The sequence below is a fragment of the Convolutriloba macropyga genome, chromosome 3 (genome assembly GCF_964194025.1).
Source record: "Convolutriloba macropyga chromosome 3, txConMacr16.3, whole genome shotgun sequence".
NCBI classification, from domain to species: Eukaryota; Metazoa; Xenacoelomorpha; order Acoela; family Convolutidae; genus Convolutriloba; species Convolutriloba macropyga.
Window position 1 is genome coordinate 39,951,806 of NC_134470.1, and position 21,088 is coordinate 39,972,893.

General features: G+C 38.0%; 1 protein-coding gene across 1 annotated transcript; it reads right to left on the reverse strand.

The window, feature by feature from the left end:
- Positions 1-8,958: 8,958 nt before the first annotated feature.
- LOC142337064 (trafficking protein particle complex subunit 6b-like) lies at positions 8,959-9,971 on the reverse strand. The gene is made up of 2 exons (XM_075386129.1): positions 9,831-9,971; positions 8,959-9,403 (listed from the first exon to the last, which is right to left on the reverse strand). The coding sequence occupies exons 1-2, from the start codon at positions 9,967-9,969 to the stop codon at positions 9,033-9,035; spliced, it is 510 nt and encodes a 169-aa protein (XP_075242244.1). The 5' UTR covers positions 9,970-9,971; the 3' UTR covers positions 8,959-9,032.
- Between the last annotated feature and the right edge of the window lie 11,117 nt (positions 9,972-21,088).

Below are 21,088 nucleotides of genomic sequence, written 5' to 3' on the forward strand. Positions count from 1 at the left end.
ATGCACTAGGGGACAGATACAATGAAGCATGCGAAGTCTAAATAGAAAAGTATATCACTTAATTTGACCTTTCATGCTATGCAGAAATTGAACTCAAATCCTCAAGAGCACAATCGAAGTGAAGATCAAACAAGGAACAGTATTAGGCAACTTCTTCAAATCGTGATGTTGCAGAACCCATTTTCAAAATTGTAGAAAAAATGACATATTTAACACTTACGTCGGCTTACTGTCGTCCTGCAAAAACAGACCAACAGTGCCAGTAGTAAAAAAAAAGCTGACAGGAACCTTAAAGGGGGCGGATCACTATCTATCAAGATAGGCAATGCACTTTGGGGATATTTTTTGCTATTTTTTCTGCCTGACAACAACGGGGAGGGACACCAGAATAAATTTTGAAATAAAATTGATTTTGGCCCAAAAAAAGGGACAAATTTTTTTTTAAATCGGGTCTAAAATCTATTTTTTGTCGATTTTTTCTGTCTAATGGATGTGAAAGTTTTCGGCCACAATTTTTTCAAAAAAACGGAATTTTAGCCTCTAAGGGCAACATGTAAATTTTTTGATCAATGACAGAACGCTATTTCAGATTTAATCAATATGAGACGCTGTGAAATACATTTTGCGAGTAATATTTTGCGAGACCAATTTGCATCTCACGGCCACACCCAAAAACAATCCGCTGAATACACCACGTCACGACAACACAAAAATGGCTATTACACAGCTAATCGATAACTAAAAAAACTGTCACTATATATCCAAATATTGTGCATTTGCACTGTCATATTCTAGATCATAAAAAATTACCTATGCACAAAAACGTGCAAAAGATCCAAGATAAAAATCGCTAAGTAAAATTCTTAGAGATAAATTTTTTCCACTTGATAAATGAAACATGTATAAAAAAATTAAACATTTTACGCTCAAACATGTTTATCGGTTTCTATATTTCAGAACAATGTGAACCAATCAGAGATCTGTAATTGCTTGCTAAAGTCACAAACAATCGGAACTATCAAAGTAGAGCATTTCAAATGTATTACATAATTGCATACATAAGTATACCATAAATTTACGTAAAACGATTGAGTAGATAGTTTTGATCTACCAACCTCTGGGTTATGGGCCCAGCGCGCTTCCACTGTGCCATGCTGCTTTAATACATACTTACATATATAACACGTACATACATACAGACAGATAGATAATACATGCATGCATACGTACATGCACGCATCCATACATACATACAAACAAACATACATACACGAATACATACATATACCATACACACACACATAATATATATATATATACATACATACATACATATTTACATATACATATATACATACATACATATATACATACATACATATATACATACATACATATATACATACATACATATATACATACATACACACATATATTCTCAGACCTCACAAAGGAAATGCAACTTAAACAGGGCAAGAGAAACATAACCTTAAAAACTTTTACGTATATAGTGTATATATAATTTTTGAAAATATACACTATATGCGTAAAAGTTTTTAATTGCAATACTCGTATCCCAAGTGTTGAAACCATAAGGTTTTCTCCCACGTCGATTGAATTTGATGTCACATTTTATGACCATTCTCGTCACCTTAAATTTTGATATTCCAGATTACAGTTACCACTTTGACCTACAAACCCACATTCCTGATGTGTATTTAACAAAACAAATACACCGCAGACTCATTTTACTAGAAATCCGAAATTATCCTAGGCAGAGAACGGCAAAAAATAGTCAAAATGAAATCAATTCCATCAGAAGAGCGATCAAGCCCAAAAATGCCAAAAAAAAACACGACAAAAGTACTCTGAGATCAATTAAAAAGCAATTCGATTTAACGTCTTTTCGAGTAGTAAAATTAGAAAACAATAAGGACTTTTACTACTCATTTTACCAGGAATCCAAAATTATCCTGGGCAGACAACGGCAAAAAATAGTCAAAATGAAGCCAATTCTATCAGCTGAAAAGAGATGAAGCACAAAAATGGCAAAAAAAAACAAAAGTCCTCAGATCAATTAAAAAGCAATCCGCTTAAACGTCTTTTAGAGCAGTAAAATAAGAAAACCATAAGGCCTAAAGTGGAATCTATAAGGCCTAAAATTATGTAGCCCAAAATGAAGCCAATTCTATCAGATGAAAAGGATCAAGCCCAAAAATGCCAAGGAAACACAACAAAATTCCTCTGAGATCAATTAAAAAGCAATCCGCTTTAACGTATTTTGTCGTAGTTAAATTAGAAAACCATAAGGCCTTTTACAACTCATTAGGAATTCAAAATTATCCTGGGCAGACATCGGCCAAACATAGTTAAAACGAAGCCAATTCTATCCGATGAAAAGTGATCAAGACCAAAAACGCCAAAAATATGTCCTCTGAGATCAATTAAAAAGCAATCCGCTGTAACGTCTTTTCGAGTAATAAAAAAAGAAAACCATAAGGCCTAAAAAGAAAACCATAAGGCCTAAAATGAAAACCATAAGGCCTAAAATGATGAAACCCAAAATGAAGCCAATTCTATCAGATGAAAAGGATCGAGCCCAAAAATGCCAAAGATACACAATAAAAGTCCTCTGAGATCAATTAAAATCCAATCCGCTTCAGCGTCTTTTTGGGTAGTAAAAATAGAAAAATTGAAGCATCAGATGCAAAAGATAAAGAAAATAAAACATCAGAATTAAACAAGATAGATATGGTAAATAGCAATTAAAATATAATATGTAGTGATTTTGACTCAAGTTTAGAAAAAATATAAAGCATTTAGAACAACAGCCTCCCTTCCTCTACAATGGTTCACATTGACGCTTCTACATCAGGGCGCCGGCGCATGGAGCGCGCGCCACGGAGGCAGAATATGAAGCTACGCAAAATAGCGAAGCTTAATTTTGCCCTTATGTACGTGATCACGTCCTAATATGAATCTTCTTTCTTATCCCTGTTCCTGAAGCCAATCTCTGTATGGCTTTTGATGCTGACGGGCCAGCTCATCCTGTACACGAGAAGATTAACTGACAGAAGGTGGCTTTCTCGACTTCGATTATCCTTTGTTCGTATTTCAGCTTCTTGATGGACTCGTGTTATTTGTAGGAATCCCGTATGCTTCTTGGGAAACTCTTCGCATACGGATTAAACACTTTCACATCAAAGAACGTTCTATTGAAACGGGAGTCGAAGAAACCATTAGCTTTGATATCTAGTCGAGCGTCGTCGTCAATAGTGGTAGTTCTATTTGCGAAGGTTTCCCCTTGCAAAGAATGAAGACAGGGCTCTACTTCGACATCATCGCAGACCTCATTGAGCAGGTTGGCAAAAGAGTCCCGGATGTCATTGTGTCCTATGTGCGTATAGCCACCTTTTGGACAAAGAAGAGCATGCGCTACATTAAAGTTTTCTCCACATGCGCATCTTGATGGCAATTTTACGGGATCCCATCCATATCTAAGAGAAATTCCATCTCTAAATGCTCCCTTGGTTAAACCAAAATGATATCTTTTCAATGGAAGAGCGTTTAGCCAGCATGATGCTGCTTTTTCCCTAGCCAAATTTAGAGAATATGCCTCTATCATTGATAAGATCTTTGATTGCCAACTTTTTCGCTCGAGCTTGTTCCTGTTTCTTTTCTAATTTTCTGAAGGATTTTTTCCTGATGAAACTCTGCATCTATAGCGTTATGATTCTGTAACGGCTCACAAATCTGAATAGATCTTTCATATTCTTTTGCCCTGTCTTCAGGGAGAAGAATGTAGTAAAAATAGAGTGAATTAAGAGAAAGCCCCTCCCCTAAAAGGGTAGTCGGTCAACTCGGGGGCAGCAAGTCAACTCCTATGTGTATTTATAAATTCTGACAGTAGTCAAAAATTGAAGCATCAGATGCAAAGGATAAAGAAAATAAAGCATCAGAATTATGAACAAGATAGATATGGTAAGTAGCAATTAAAGTATAATATGCAGTGATTTTGAATCAAGATTAGAAAAAATATCAAGCATTTAGCATAACAGCCTCCCTTCCTCTACAATGGTTCCTATTGAAGCTTCTACTGCAGGGCGCCTGCGCATGGAGCGCGCGCCACGGAGGCAGAGTATGGAGCTACGTAAAAGAGCGAAACTTAATTTTGTCCTTATGTACGTGATCACGTCCGAATATGAATCTTCTTTCTTATCGCTGATCCTAGAAGCCAATCTCTGTATGGCTTTTGATGCTGATGGACCAGCTCCTCCTGTACACGAGAAGATTAACGGACAGAAGGTGGCTTTCTCGACGTCGATTATCCTTTGTTCGTATTTCAGCTTCTTGATGGACTCGTGATATTTGTAGGAATCCGGTATGCTTCTTGGGCAACTCTTCGCATACGGATTAAACACTTTCACATCAAAGAACGTTCTGCTGAAGCGTGAATCGAAGAAACCATTAGCTTTGATATCTAGCCGAGCGTCGTCATCAATAGTAGTAGTTCTATTTGCGAAGGTTTCCCCTTGCAAAGAATGAAGACAGGGCTCTACTTCGACATCATCGCAGACCTCATTGAGCAGGTTGGCAAAAGAGTCCCGGATGTCATTGTGTCCTATGTGCGTATAGCCACCTTTTGGACAAAGAAGAGCATGCGCTACATTAAAGTTTTCTCCACATGCGCATCTTGATGGCAATTTTACGGGATCCCATCCATATCTAAGAGAAATTCCATCTCTAAATGCTCCCTTGGTTAAACCAAAATGATATCTTTTCAATGGAAGAGCGTTTAGCCAGCATGATGCTGCTTTTTCCATAGCCAAATTTAGAGAATATGCCTCTATCATTGATAAGATCTTTGATTGCCAACTTTTTCGCTCGAGCTTGTTCCTGTTTCTTTTCTAATTTTCTGAAGGATTTTTTCCTGATGAAACTCTGCATCTATAGCGTTATGATTCTGTAACGGCTCACAAATCTGAATAGATCTTTCATATTCTTTTGCCCTGTCTTCAGGGAGAAGAATGTAGTAAAAATAGAGTGAATTAAGAGAAAGCCCCTCCCCTAAAAGGGTAGTCGGTCAACTCGGGGGCAGCAAGTCAACTCCTATGTGTATTTATAAATTCTGACAGTAGTCAAAAATTGAAGCATCAGATGCAAAGGATAAAGAAAATAAAGCATCAGAATTATGAACAAGATAGATATGGTAAGTAGCAATTAAAGTATAATATGCAGTGATTTTGAATCAAGATTAGAAAAAATATCAAGCATTTAGCATAACAGCCTCCCTTCCTCTACAATGGTTCCTATTGAAGCTTCTACTGCAGGGCGCCTGCGCATGGAGCGCGCGCCACGGAGGCAGAGTATGGAGCTACGTAAAAGAGCGAAACTTAATTTTGTCCTTATGTACGTGATCACGTCCGAATATGAATCTTCTTTCTTATCGCTGATCCTAGAAGCCAATCTCTGTATGGCTTTTGATGCTGATGGACCAGCTCCTCCTGTACACGAGAAGATTAACGGACAGAAGGTGGCTTTCTCGACGTCGATTATCCTTTGTTCGTATTTCAGCTTCTTGATGGACTCGTGATATTTGTAGGAATCCGGTATGCTTCTTGGGCAACTCTTCGCATACGGATTAAACACTTTCACATCAAAGAACGTTCTGCTGAAGCATGAATCGAAGAAACCATTAGCTTTGATATCTAGTCGAGCGTCGTCATCAATAGTAGTAGTTCTATTTGCGAAGGTTTCCCCTTGCAAAGACTGAAGACAGGGCTCTACTTCGACATCATCGCAGACCTCATTGAGCAGGTTGGCAAAAGAGTCACGGATGCCATTGTGTCTTATGTGCGTATAGCCACCTTTTGGACAATGAAGAGGATGGGCTACATTAAAATTTTCTCCACATGCGCATCTTGATGGCAATTTTACGGGATCCCATCCATATCTAAGAGCAATTCCATCTCTAAACTCTCCCTTGGTTAAATCAAAATGATATCTTTTCAATGGAAGTGCATTTAGCCAGCATGATGCTCCTTTTTCCATAGCCAAATCTAGAGAATATGCCTCTTTATCATTGATGAGATCTTTGATTGCCAACTTTTTCGCTATAGCTTGTTCCTGTTTTTCTTTTCTGATTTTCTGAAGTATTTTCTCCTGATAAAACTCTGCATCTATAGCGTTTTGATTCTGTAACGGCTCACAAACCCGAATAGATCTTTCATATTCGTTTGCCCTGTCTTCAGGAAGAAGAATGTTCAGCCCACCCTCTTTAAGAGGAAGAGAGAAAACCTTCCGGTATCTGTCACTGTAAGAGGGATGATTCAACATTGAAGGTATAAGATTTTTATCAATTATTTTTTCGGCTTCCCTCAGCAGACTGTCCGCGTTTGGAGTAGTCCTAGCAATAAAAGTCAACATGTGTTGCAATCCGTTCGTAAATGATTTGTACACATTCTGAGGGGACGCCTTACTATGTTTAGCGAGTTTCTCAAGCATGTTAGAGTAGTTCACTGACTTTTCTTTCAGAAAATCGTTACAACTTTCATCAGAACCAATAACTGAACCTAGGACTCGATGACCTTCAATAACATCAACATCTAATCCCGAAAAAACTTTGTTCGCCTTCTGAACAAACTCAGGTTTTGTAATAAGATGACATTTGATCACATTATAACCGAATGCACTGCCATGTTCATAGAGCTTATCTAGCACTAATCGCAGTGATTCAAGACTACCGGCCACATTGCCGTCATCTGCGTACCATTTATGAGTCAAATTTTGATCTTCGAGCATGTCGATGAGAGGAAGTATAGCAACTCCGTACATTGCCATGGCTATTGGGTCACCTTGTGTTGTTCCTTCCTGAGACTTGATTACTCTTTTATCAATGAAGAGGTCTGATGGGGTCTTATACGAGTTTCTGATTGCTGTATAAATTGAGGGACAAAGCTTTCTGATGTTCTTTAGAGCCAGATCTCTATTCAAGCTATTAAACGCGTTCCTGGCATCAATCAGTAGGATACCTTCAGTACGATCTTCAAGAAAGCGCTGCCGGAGTGCATGGATAGCATGTTCGATGCCACTCTTTTGTCCAAGGCACATTTGTATGTTTCCCCCAAGTAATTGGAGATCTCGTTTAACGCACTTTACTATACTCCTGCCTATAATTCGTCTTATGACCTCGCCAATGCCAATTGGACGAACCCCAGGGCATTTATCTAGTGCAATCAGACGGCAAGCGTTATAAGAATTCAAGAAATTTAATTCTTCGGTGGCAATTCTGATTGCAAGTTTGGACACTGTTTTGCAAAGATCGATTGAGGAGGATTTGTATGATGTCAAAAGTCGTCTCCACTCGCTAGCATCAAGACCAGATGGGCCATGGCTGCCATTTGTTTTCATTGCGGCGCGTTTTATTTCAGAGACATTTATTTTTTCAAAAATAGAGGGATGGAACGGCAAATCCCGATTTTTCAGGTCAGTTACTACGTACTTAAGATCAGCTTTCTGACTGCATGGATGCTTTTCTTGTAGAAGATCGAGTACGGTGCAGTTTTTTCCTTTGATAGTCACTTTATCGGATGCTGATAGCACACCGCCCTTTGCATCGTCTGAAAGACATCGTAAAGCATTCGATATCTTACCGGACTCCATTTGTTTGTCAAAGGCTTTAAATTCATCCACTTCTCGTTTTCTATTTAATTTCCTTAAGCGTTCCTGAAGTGCCTTGGCCTCAACAAAAAGGTCGTCGAATTTGCATCTGATCCACAGATCGAGCCTTCTAGATAAGGTTTTTGTTATTGAAGCATCATTTTCACTTTTGGATCTTGCGAGAAGTAAATGCGGCATTATCATTGTGCAAATCATAGCGCATTCAGTCTGAGGCCCATCTTCAAGCGTTCTGGTGAGAATGATGTTCAAAACATCTGCAATTTTGAAGCCTACTTTATTTTTGCTAATGGTAAAGAAGATTGGTTTCCAGTGAACTATTTCGTTGTATATTTTCCTTAGTGTTTCTATTTGTTCGTCTTTAAAATTTTTCCAAAAGTCGCATGGTTCCGGGGGTGTCTCGATTGAGGGTGTTGGATCATTTTCTTGAGGGTCAATTTTTGCAGGTTGACTGCAGTGTTTGCAAATGAAGTTTGGATGGTGATCGTTTTTAGTTGACAGACCACTGCATTTGATATGCATATATGTACCGCAACCGTAGCACCAAACTCCACCTCCTCGGAGGTGAATAGAACACTTAGAGCAATGGGTTTGAGTATCTGACATTGTCAGAGGGAGGCTGTAAACAAATGGTTACCGTAGAAAGAGAAATGAATACCATCTCGACAAAAAGCAGACCTGCTGAAGAAAGAATATGGTGAAACAAAAAAAATGTAGTAAAAATAGAGGAGTAGTAAGAACCGAAAACCATAAGGCCTTTTACTATTCATTTTAATAGGGATCCGAAATCATCTTGGTTAGATAAGGCAGTAAATAGGCAAAATGAAGCCTATTCTATCAGATGAAAAGCGATCAAGCCCAAAAATGACAAAAAACATAACAAAAGTCCTCTATGATCAATTAAAAAGCAATCCGCTTTAACGTCTCTTCGAGTAGTAAAAATAGAAAACCATAAGGCCTTTTACTACTCATTTTACTAGGAATCCAAATTATCCTGGGCAGACACCGGCAAAAAATAGTTAAAATGAAGCCAATTCTACCAGATGAAAAGCGATCAAGCCCAAAATGCCAAACAACAAGAGTCCTCTGAGATCAATTAAAAAGCAATCTGCTTTAACGTGTTTTCGAGTAGTAAAATTAGAAAATCATTAAGCCTCTGCGAGCCTTAATGAGAAAAAATTACTACATCATTTTTGCGGTCAATGATGCACGTTATCATTGCTCACTTTCGGCGCGCATTAATGTATTGCTTTTAACATAAATTCAACGCCTTAATCAAAACAGAAGGATGTAGTTAAATTAATTCCCTAAATCAATATTAATTAGCAAAATCAATCAAACGGTACCCATTTTCTTTATGTTTTCCTATCAATGGTAACAGTAAATTTAACTTGAGGTGGTTTCACTATTTCACTCGAAACACTCGCCGATACTCCAATATTTGCAAGCGCACCTCTCAATACCCCACAAGGAATAGCCAAGAAGGGATGGCATTCGGCCGTGAATTGATCTGTAGATGAGATACTTCTCAGAAACCTGAATTGGTTGTCTGTCAGCACATAGACGCCTTGGTGGTTTGTCCTTAGATTATCAATATTTTTCCTGTAGATATTGAACCAGAATTCCTTGCAGATATATTTCATCATTTCCAACTCGTCCTTCAGACGTTCTCGCTCCTTCGAGAACTTCTCTATTAGTTTTTGGCCAAATCTGAAGCCCATGTATTCTAAATTAATTTACACCTTTTCCCTTGAATCTCACGTTTATAACCATTTATAAGCCTCAATCTAAACTACTGTTGGTCAAGGCCATTAAATTGTTAGCTTCATTACGGACCGCTAAGGCATGGCGATGTCCAACCGGCCGCTTAACACTAAGGCATGGGCAAATGCGCAATCTAACAGACGAGAGGGGTTCTATTTCCGGATTCTTTTGGATACTTTTTTTTCCTATCTAAAATTGGATCCTAGTCTTCTTGGTGTGTGTGTGTGTGTGTGTGTGTGGGGGGGGGGGGGGGGCTCGGAAATAATCTTTTCAAAGATTTTCTCGACCCCTATATTTTTGTAACTAGTGCACTTCAATAACTCAAACTGTTAGCAAATTACAGTGTTTCGTGGTACTGTTTCGCAAAAATGGGAGAAAAGGTGTGTTGCCCAATTTAGCATAGCAGTGGTCCATTGAAGAGCCTCTCTGTTTGTGTTCATTAAGAAAACTCTGAACTGTTTCCATGTGGAGAAACTCAAACATTGTCCAGATCTCATCCGATACAAATAAACTTTGCGACTGTGACATTTCAACCTGCAAATTCCAAAACTAATACATATCCATACGCACGTAATCCGTAATTAAAGTAAACATTAACTCGTATTGCTTGTGATAAAGCTCACAAGAAACCTTTCAAAAAGCCTCTACAAAAGGAATGCATCAAAATACTCTTCAAAAAAACCACATTAGACACGAAAAAGGCCGCAGTTAAATCTTTGATTACCATAATGGTTGCAGCAAAAGACAATAAGCTTCGATTTTTTTTCAAAGACTTAAAACAATTTGATAGCTGAGTAAAGATTTATCTGATCTTGAAGATCAAAATCTAAATGGAAATTCGCGATTTGTTCACAAGCAGACGCGAATTCCGATTAATATTCTAGACAAAGGTGATTGAATAGACTTCCGCTTCGATTGGTGTAATGCTGACTATCATTAAATAGGTTTTTTCATGTGATAAGAACTACGTAAGGTGTGGAAGGCCCTCAATGGAGGGATTTTAGAAACCTTACTGAAGAGATACCATACATTCAAATCTTCAAGTGCTGAACCGAAAACCCTATTGATTGGAGATTCACAGGTCTGACAACTTGATTATCACAACAACGAATTGTTGTGATAAACTTATTAAATAAAAACTTATTAAATAGATTCTGAACAAATTTACAAATTGTGTAATTTCAGATCAAACTGAGCTAGGGACTTGGAAAAAAACATATCCGCCGGTGCCAGCATTGGTTCCACAGGATTATATTCCAAAGACCCGTCGTTCCTAGCTTGACGGGCACTTATTGTTGCTGTATATCCCCAGATGCGCTATCACGTCTTCAAGAGTTCGGCCTCAAAAAACATAATTCTCGGAGACTCCCAAATAAAACATCTCAACTTCCCAAACTTAAATATTTTGTCACTACCCGGTGCTCAAATTCGCCACCTTTCAGAGTTTTTCCCACCACCCCATTCCTACGACCGAATTGTTATCTTCATTGGCGGCAACGACCTATTCAAAGGCGATTTACCGTCAGCCCAAGAACCTCACGAAGTAGCCGAGGAACTCAATAATCTAGCAAACGAGCTAGTTCTGCTTGCAAATAAAAAAGTGTACGTCATTGGAATACCGAATCGGGGAGATTCCTCTGATAACAAAAAGCGGACACAAACTACTAACAATTTAATCCAAAAATACGCTAGTAGGGCCAGCTGGGTATACAGAAGCATCAGTCATAAAGTCTACAACAGCCAAAAACACATTAGCAACGACAACGTCCACCTGAATCAACTAGCCCTTAGTAACTTGGGCTCAATCCTAAAGCACAAAATCCTAACTTTTCTACTGCCCTGAACGTAGCTGGTCATCTTGAAGAGTTTCAGTGTGAGAGGAGTTTCTGCAAGTGAGGCTGTTTCAATCCAACCTACTAATTCAAGGTAACGTTTTTATCTACTTAAGCCGTCGGTGCCAGTATTGGTTCCATAGGCTACTTATTAAATGAAATCATTTGTTAAGCTTGCCGTCGGTGCCAGCATTCGATAGGCTCCTTAACTCTTGGTTTTCATTCTCCATCACCTTCATCCTTTCCTTTCCTTTGTCGTCGGTGCCAGTATTGGTTCCATAGACAACTCTAGTCGTTTCATCGACTAAAGCCGTCGGTGCCAGTATTGGTTCCATAGGCTACTTTTTAAATAAAATCATTTGCTAAGCGTGCCGTCGGTGCCAGCATTGGTTCTATAGGCTCCTATGATTTTGGTTTTTTATTCTTCATCACACTTCCTCTTTTCGTTGTCATCGGTGCCAGAATTGGTTCCATAGACACTAGCAATTTGTATACTTTGTAAATTTATAGTTGCTGTCTGCCGGCGGTGCCAGTATTGGTCCCATAGGCAGTACATTACAAAAAATACGCGTTTCCCTTCTATTTTACTGAGTTCATGGCAAACCCCAAAAAATTTATACAGTGCTTACCCAAAATGTCACCCAGGGAAACACAATTTTGTATTTCTTGCAATGAGAAACTGAAAAAGCATAAATTCACGTGCTTCTTTTGCCACAAAGTTATGCATATGCACGGGTTTCGATAAGACGGACATTGACGTCCTGATCAAATTAGATAAAAATCTCCTTCACATCTGCAATGACTGCAAAGAAAACAAAGACAATGCCATTGACAATAAAACCTCTCAAAATGATGATCAACTCATTGAAATCAAGGAACAAATGAAAATGTTTGCACAAAGTATCGAAAAATCGAACCAAATGATAGAGACCGTAAAAGTTGACCTCAGTGAACTGAAGAAGCCAAAAAGTTACGCCCAGTCCCTTGGAAATGTAACAAGAGGTGTGACTAAAACAGCATTTCATAGCACAAAATCAAATGACGGACTTGGTATTCGCGTCCGTGGAGTACAGGAGCTCAAGTCAAAATCGGCTGATGAACGAATTCACGCTGAGATGGCGGCTGTAGAAGAGATGTTCGACTTTGTCAACATCGAAGACAAGAAACTTAGCAAAATTCACCGCATTGGAAGATACGACTCCAAAAAGACAGTCCCACGCACCCTTCTTATACATCTAGAAAACCCAATCAGCAAAGACCTAGTACTGAAATCTGCTTATCGCTTAAAGGATTTCAACAAGCAAGTCATCGTGAGCCCTGAGTTGTCACCAGTCGATGCTAAAAAAGTAAAGAAATGTCTGAAAACCGGCCGAAAACTAATAGACGAAAATAAATTTGACCGCAAAGAAATTCGTATTCGAAATCTAACGGTTGAAGTAAAGGTAAATGGTGCATGGGTGACCAACAGCGACTCCAACCCAAACACTGAAGACGCTTCCTCAGAAGATGAAGATGGGTCTTGACTTACCTCAGTCAAAATGCTAACCTTTAACGTCAGAAGCCTTCTAAGCCTAGAAAGAAGAATGGCATTCTCAAACGCAATCGCAACTTTAAAATACGATCTCCTTTGTCTGACAGAAACTTGGCTTACACCTCATGTGCCAAATACTGCCTTATTCTTGCCAAATTACAGCATATATCGAAACGATAGGGACCCAGATATGTTCACTTCTAAACATGGCGGTGTTCTAATAGGAATCCGAAATTCGATTGAACATGAGCAAGTAAGACTAAGCATAGTACATGACGATTATGTGGCAATCAAAATCTACACTAAATCAAAACCTATACTAATCTGCTGTATCTACAATCCACCCACTGGAAGTCCATTCCTATGGTCATCTGCACAACTATCAAACCTACTTTATGATATTGAATTAACACGCTCAAATCAGAAATGTGAAAACTTGATACTGACGGGAGACATAAATTTTCCCAAAACTGACTGGGAATCGATGATTTCAAGTGATGATGATGAGAATGCATTCATTGAAAAGTTGTTAGAATTAAATTTTTCAAACATTGCTAAGAGACAACTTGATGTAGTCCTAGTCAACACCCTCGACCCAATTTTAAGCTGCAACTTGGACAATAATCTTTTTTCTAAATACTCCACAAATCAAAAATCTTGCTCTGATCACATCCCAATCTGCACTTACTTGAGCACGATCATCCATCCCCACGCATCTGATGGAGATGTCAAATTTGCTTTCAAAAGAGCAAACTGGGAGCACCTAAATGGGAGCGGCCGAAAACTAATAGACGAAAATAAATTTGACCGCAAAGAAATTCGTATTCGAAATTTAACGGTTGAAGTAAAGGTAAATGGTGCATGGGTGATCAACAGCGATTCCAACCCAAACACTGAAGACGCTTCCTCAGAAGATGAAGATGGGTCTTGACTTACCTCAGTCAAAATGCTAACCTTTAACGTCAGAAGCCTTCTAAGCCTAGAAAGAAGAATGGCATTCTCAAACGCAATCGCAACTTTAAAATACGATCTCCTTTGTCTGACAGAAACTTGGCTTACACCTCATGTGCCAAATACTGCCTTATTCTTGCCAAATTACAGCATATATCGAAACGATAGGGACCCAGATATGTTCACTTCTAAACATGGCGGTGTTCTAATAGGAATCCGAAATTCGATTGAGCATGAGCAAGTAAAACTAAGCATAGTACATGACGATTATGTGGCAATCAAAATCTACACTAAATCAAAACCTATACTAATCTGCTGTATCTACAATCCACCCACTGGAAGTCCATTCCTATGGTCATCTGCACAACTATCAAACCTACTTTATGATATTGAATTAACACGCTCAAATCAGAAATGTGAAAACTTGATACTGACGGGAGACATAAATTTTCCCAAAACTGACTGGGAATCGATGATTTCAAGTGATGATGATGAGAATGCATTCATTGAAAAGTTGTTAGAATTAAATTTTTCAAACATTGCTAAGAGACAACTTGATGTAGTCCTAGTCAACACCCTCGACCCAATTTTAAGCTGCAACTTGGACAATAATCTTTTTTCTAAATACTCCACAAATCAAAAATCTTGCTCTGATCACATCCCAATCTGCACTTACTTGAGCACGATCATCCATCCCCACGCATCTGATGGAGATGTCAAATTTGCTTTCAAAAGAGCAAACTGGGAGCACCTAAATGAGCAAATAATTAAATCACTTTTTGATCCGTACTGCTACAGCAATGTGAACGTCCTGGTTCAAGAATGGTACAAATGAATAAACAAGATCCTCGAAGCAAACAATCCTTAAATCACGGGGCATCGTGCCTCACTTCCCCCGTGGGTAACACCATCAACATCCCATCTAATCAAGAAACTCGAAACTAAAAAGAAACGATGGCTGGTAACGAACCTGAGCAGGAGCCTCAAAATAAAGAAACTTGACTTGCAAAACAAATATCAATTTAAATGAGGAAAAATCAGTCAAATTTTGATTCTGAATTTTTCGCAGGGCGACGGTTCAGTAATATACAGAAATATCTTCGGGCAATAAGAAAGAGTCCTTCCATACCACCCATTGTAAACTATGCAAACACGAGCGCTAGAACCGATCAAAACAAAGCAGAACTTTTTATCTCATTCTTCCAAAAAGTATACAGTAACAGAGTTGATTACAAACCAGCAGTCTTGAGGAGAAAATTTAATTCTCAGCATATAACAGAAAAACTGATAACAGATATATCAATGAAACCAAAACTCAAAAAGTCAAACGGATCCGATAACTTTGGTAACATAATTTTTAAATTTTGTTCAGCAACTTTGAGCAAATCACTCATCCTTCTTTTTCAAACAATGTTCAATAAAGGAAAATTCCCTTCTATCTGGAAAATGAGTCAAATAAATCCCATCTATAAGGAGGGAATCAAAGCAGAAGTGAATTGCTACAGACCCATTAGTTTACTCTGTTGTGTGTCCAAAATTTTTGAAAAAGTGATCTTCGACGAAATATATTATCATTGTCGTCACAGATTAAACGAAAATCAATTTGGCTTTCGAAAGAATAGATCGGCAACCACTCAGCTTCTACTGTTTCTCGACACAGTATTTCCCAAATTTGACACAATTTCGTCGGACGACATTAGTATCCTCTAATTAGGTTTTGCAAAAGCTTTTGATAAAGTACCACATCACCTTCTCATAAAGAAACTCAAAAGTTTTGATGTAGGAGGAAATATATTATTACTCTGGCACTCTTATTTAGAAGATAGAAAACAATTTGTTAAAATTGGAAATTGTTATTCAAGTTTCGAGAACGTAACAAGTGGAGTCCCACAAGGTTCCATACTTGGACCACTACTGTTCTTAATTTTTATAAATGACTTGCCAGATGCAAACCAAGATATTGAAGGTTTTGGATTTGCAGACGATTATAAGTTCATCGTTCATGATCAGGCAAAACTGGACAGAACCGCAAAAAATATTGAAGACCGCTGCCGAGAGAATGGAATGGAGTTAAATGCAAACAAATGCAAGTTGTTTAATGTTAGAGGTAATCTCACGACATCTATGTGTGGCCAGGAAGTAAAACCAACTGAATCCCAAAAAGACCTTGGTTTAAAAATTACATCAAATCTCTCATGGCAAGGCAATTGCGACCACAGAGTGAAAAAAGCTACCAGTGCTTTTTTCCAAATAAAACGAAGTATGTCAGCAATCAGCTCAACGTCAACCAAAATGAACTGCTATACTGGTTATATTGTTCCAATTTTGACGTACTGCTCACAAGCATGGTTACCAAACCGTACCTTCTAATCAAGAAACTCGAAACTAAAAAGAAACGATGGCAGGTAACGAACCTGAGCAGGAGCCTCAAAATAAAGAAACTTGAAAAACAAATATCAATTTAAATGAAGAAAGATCGGTCAAATTTTGATTCCGAAGTTTTCGCAGGGCGACGGTTCAGTAATATACAGAAATATCTTCGGGCAATAAGAAAGAGTCCTTCCATACCACCCATTGTAAACTATGCAAACACGAGCGCTAGAACCGATCAAAACAAAGCAGAACTTTTTAACTCATTCTTCCAAAAAGTGTACAGTAACAATTTTGATTACAAACCAGCAGTCTTGAGGAGAAAATTTAATTCTCAGAATATAACAGAAAAACTGATAACAGATATATCAAGGAAACTACAACTCAAAAAGTCAAACGGACCCGATAAATTTGGTAACATAAGTCCCACAAGGTTCCATACTTAGACCACTACTGTTCTTAATTTTTATAAATGACTTGCCAGATGCAAACCCAGATATTGAAGGTTTTGGATTTGCAGACGACTATAAGTTCATCGTTCATGATCAGGCAAAACTGGACAGAAGCGCAAAAAATATTGAAGACTTGTGCCGAGAGAATGGAATGGAGTTAAATGCAAACAAATGCAAGTTGTTTAATGTTAGAGGTAATCTCACGACATCTATGTGTGGCCAGGAAGTAAAACCAACTGAATCCCAAAAAGACCTTGGTTTAAAAATTACATCAAATCTCTCATGGCAAGGCAATTGCGACCACAGAGTGAAAAAAGCTACCAGTGCTTTTTTCCAAATAAAACGAAGTATGTCAGCAATCAGCTCAACGTCAACCAAAATGAACTGCTATACTGGTTATATTGTTCCAATTTTGACGTACTGCTCACAAGCATGGTTACCAAACCGTACCTTCTAATCAAGAAACTCGAAACTAAAAAGAAACGATGGCAGGTAACGAACCTGAGCAGGAGCCTCAAAATAAAGAAACTTGAAAAACAAATATCAATTTAAATGAAGAAAGATCGGTCAAATTTTGATTCCGAAGTTTTCGCAGGGCGACGGTTCAGTAATATACAGAAATATCTTCGGGCAATAAGAAAGAGTCCTTCCATACCACCCATTGTAAACTATGCAAACACGAGCGCTAGAACCGATCAAAACAAAGCAGAACTTTTTAACTCATTCTTCCAAAAAGTGTACAGTAACAATTTTGATTACAAACCAGCAGTCTTGAGGAGAAAATTTAATTCTCAGAATATAACAGAAAAACTGATAACAGATATATCAAGGAAACTACAACTCAAAAAGTCAAACGGACCCGATAAATTTGGTAACATAAGTCCCACAAGGTTCCATACTTAGACCACTACTGTTCTTAATTTTTATAAATGACTTGCCAGATGCAAACCCAGATATTGAAGGTTTTGGATTTGCAGACGACTATAAGTTCATCGTTCATGATCAGGCAAAACTGGACAGAAGCGCAAAAAATATTGAAGACTTGTGCCGAGAGAATGGAATGGAGTTAAATGCAAACAAATGCAAGTTGTTTAATGTTAGAGGTAATCTCACGACATCTATGTGTGGCCAGGAAGTAAAACCAACTGAATCCCAAAAAGACCTTGGTTTAAAAATTACATCAAATCTCTCATGGCAAGGCAATTGCGACCACAGAGTGAAAAAAGCTACCAGTGCTTTTTTCCAAATAAAACGAAGTATGTCAGCAATCAGCTCAACGTCAACCAAAATGAACTGCTATACTGGTTATATTGTTCCAATTTTGACGTACTGCTCACAAGCATGGTTACCAAACCGTACCTTCTAATCAAGAAACTCGAAACTAAAAAGAAACGATGGCAGGTAACGAACCTGAGCAGGAGCCTCAAAATAAAGAAACTTGAAAAACAAATATCAATTTAAAAGAAGAAAGATCGGTCAAATTTTGATTCCGAAGTTTTCGCAGGGCGACGGTTCAGTAATATACAGAAATATCTTCGGGCAATAAGAAAGAGTCCTTCCATACCACCCATTGTAAACTATGCAAACACGAGCGCTAGAACCGATCAAAACAAAGCAGAACTTTTTAACTCATTCTTCCAAAAAGTGTACAGTAACAATTTTGATTACAAACCAGCAGTCTTGAGGAGAAAATTTAATTCTCAGAATATAACAGAAAAACTGATAACAGATATATCAAGGAAACTACAACTCAAAAAGTCAAACGGACCCGATAAATTTGGTAACATAAGTCCCACAAGGTTCCATACTTAGACCACTACTGTTCTTAATTTTTATAAATGACTTGCCAGATGCAAACCCAGATATTGAAGGTTTTGGATTTGCAGACGACTATAAGTTCATCGTTCATGATCAGGCAAAACTGGACAGAAGCGCAAAAAATATTGAAGACTTGTGCCGAGAGAATGGAATGGAGTTAAATGCAAACAAATGCAAGTTGTTTAATGTTAGAGGTAATCTCACGACATCTATGTGTGGCCAGGAAGTAAAACCAACTGAATCCCAAAAAGACCTTGGTTTAAAAATTACATCAAATCTCTCATGGCAAGGCAATTGCGACCACAGAGTGAAAAAAGCTACCAGTGCTTTTTTCCAAATAAAACGAAGTATGTCAGCAATCAGCTCAACGTCAACCAAAATGAACTGCTATACTGGTTATATTGTTCCAATTTTGACGTACTGCTCACAAGCATGGTTACCAAACCGTACCTTCTAATCAAGAAACTCGAAACTAAAAAGAAACGATGGCAGGTAACGAACCTGAGCAGGAGCCTCAAAATAAAGAAACTTGAAAAACAAATATCAATTTAAATGAAGAAAGATCGGTCAAATTTTGATTCCGAAGTTTTCGCAGGGCGACGGTTCAGTAATATACAGAAATATCTTCGGGCAATAAGAAAGAGTCCTTCCATACCACCCATTGTAAACTATGCAAACACGAGCGCTAGAACCGATCAAAACAAAGCAGAACTTTTTAACTCATTCTTCCAAAAAGTGTACAGTAACAATTTTGATTACAAACCAGCAGTCTTGAGGAGAAAATTTAATTCTCAGAATATAACAGAAAAACTGATAACAGATATATCAAGGAAACTACAACTCAAAAAGTCAAACGGACCCGATAAATTTGGTAACATAAGTCCCACAAGGTTCCATACTTAGACCACTACTGTTCTTAATTTTTATAAATGACTTGCCAGATGCAAACCCAGATATTGAAGGTTTTGGATTTGCAGACGACTATAAGTTCATCGTTCATGATCAGGCAAAACTGGACAGAAGCGCAAAAAATATTGAAGACTTGTGCCGAGAGAATGGAATGGAGTTAAATGCAAACAAATGCAAGTTGTTTAATGTTAGAGGTAATCTCACGACATCTATGTGTGGCCAGGAAGTAAAACCAACTGAATCCCAAAAAGACCTTGGTTTAAAAATTACATCAAATCTCTCATGGCAAGGCAATTGCGACCACAGAGTGAAAAAAGCTACCAGTGCTTTTTTCCAAATAAAACGAAGTATGTCAGCAATCAGCTCAACGTCAACCAAAATGAACTGCTATACTGGTTATATTGTTCCAATTTTGACGTACTGCTCACAAGCATGGTTACCAAACCGTACCTTCTAATCAAGAAACTCGAAACTAAAAAGAAACGATGGCAGGTAACGAACCTGAGCAGGAGCCTCAAAATAAAGAAACTTGAAAAACAAATATCAATTTAAATGAAGAAAGATCGGTCAAATTTTGATTCCGAAGTTTTCGCAGGGCGACGGTTCAGTAATATACAGAAATATCTTCGGGCAATAAGAAAGAGTCCTTCCATACCACCCATTGTAAACTATGCAAACACGAGCGCTAGAACCGATCAAAACAAAGCAGAACTTTTTAACTCATTCTTCCAAAAAGTGTACAGTAACAATTTTGATTACAAACCAGCAGTCTTGAGGAGAAAATTTAATTCTCAGAATATAACAGAAAAACTGATAACAGATATATCAAGGAAACTACAACTCAAAAAGTCAAACGGACCCGATAAATTTGGTAACATAAGTCCCACAAGGTTCCATACTTAGACCACTACTGTTCTTAATTTTTATAAATGACTTGCCAGATGCAAACCCAGATATTGAAGGTTTTGGATTTGCAGACGACTATAAGTTCATCGTTCATGATCAGGCAAAACTGGACAGAAGCGCAAAAAATATTGAAGACTTGTGCCGAGAGAATGGAATGGAGTTAAATGCAAACAAATGCAAGTTGTTTAATGTTAGAGGTAATCTCACGACATCTATGTGTGGCCAGGAAGTAAAACCAACTGAATCCCAAAAAGACCTTGGTTTAAAAATTACATCAAATCTCTCATGGCAAGGCAATTGCGACCACAGAGTGAAAAAAGCTACCAGTGCTTTTTTCCAAATAAAACGAAGTATGTCAGCAATCAGCTCAACGTCAACCAAAATGAACTGCTATACTGGTTATATTGTTCCAATTTTGACGTACTGCTCACAAGCATGGTTACCAAACCGTACCTTCTAATCAAGAAACTCGAAACTAAAAAGAAACGATGGCAGGTAACGAACCTGAGCAGGAGCCTCAAAATAAAGAAACTTGAAAAACAAATATCAATTTAAATGAAGAAAGATCGGTCAAATTTTGATTCCGAAGTTTTCGCAGGGCGACGGTTCAGTAATATACAGAAATATCTTCGGGCAATAAGAAAGAGTCCTTCCATACCACCCATTGTAAACTATGCAAACACGAGCGCTAGAACCGATCAAAACAAAGCAGAACTTTTTAACTCATTCTTCCAAAAAGTGTACAGTAACAATTTTGATTACAAACCAGCAGTCTTGAGGAGAAAATTTAATTCTCAGAATATAACAGAAAAACTGATAACAGATATATCAAGGAAACTACAACTCAAAAAGTCAAACGGACCCGATAAATTTGGTAA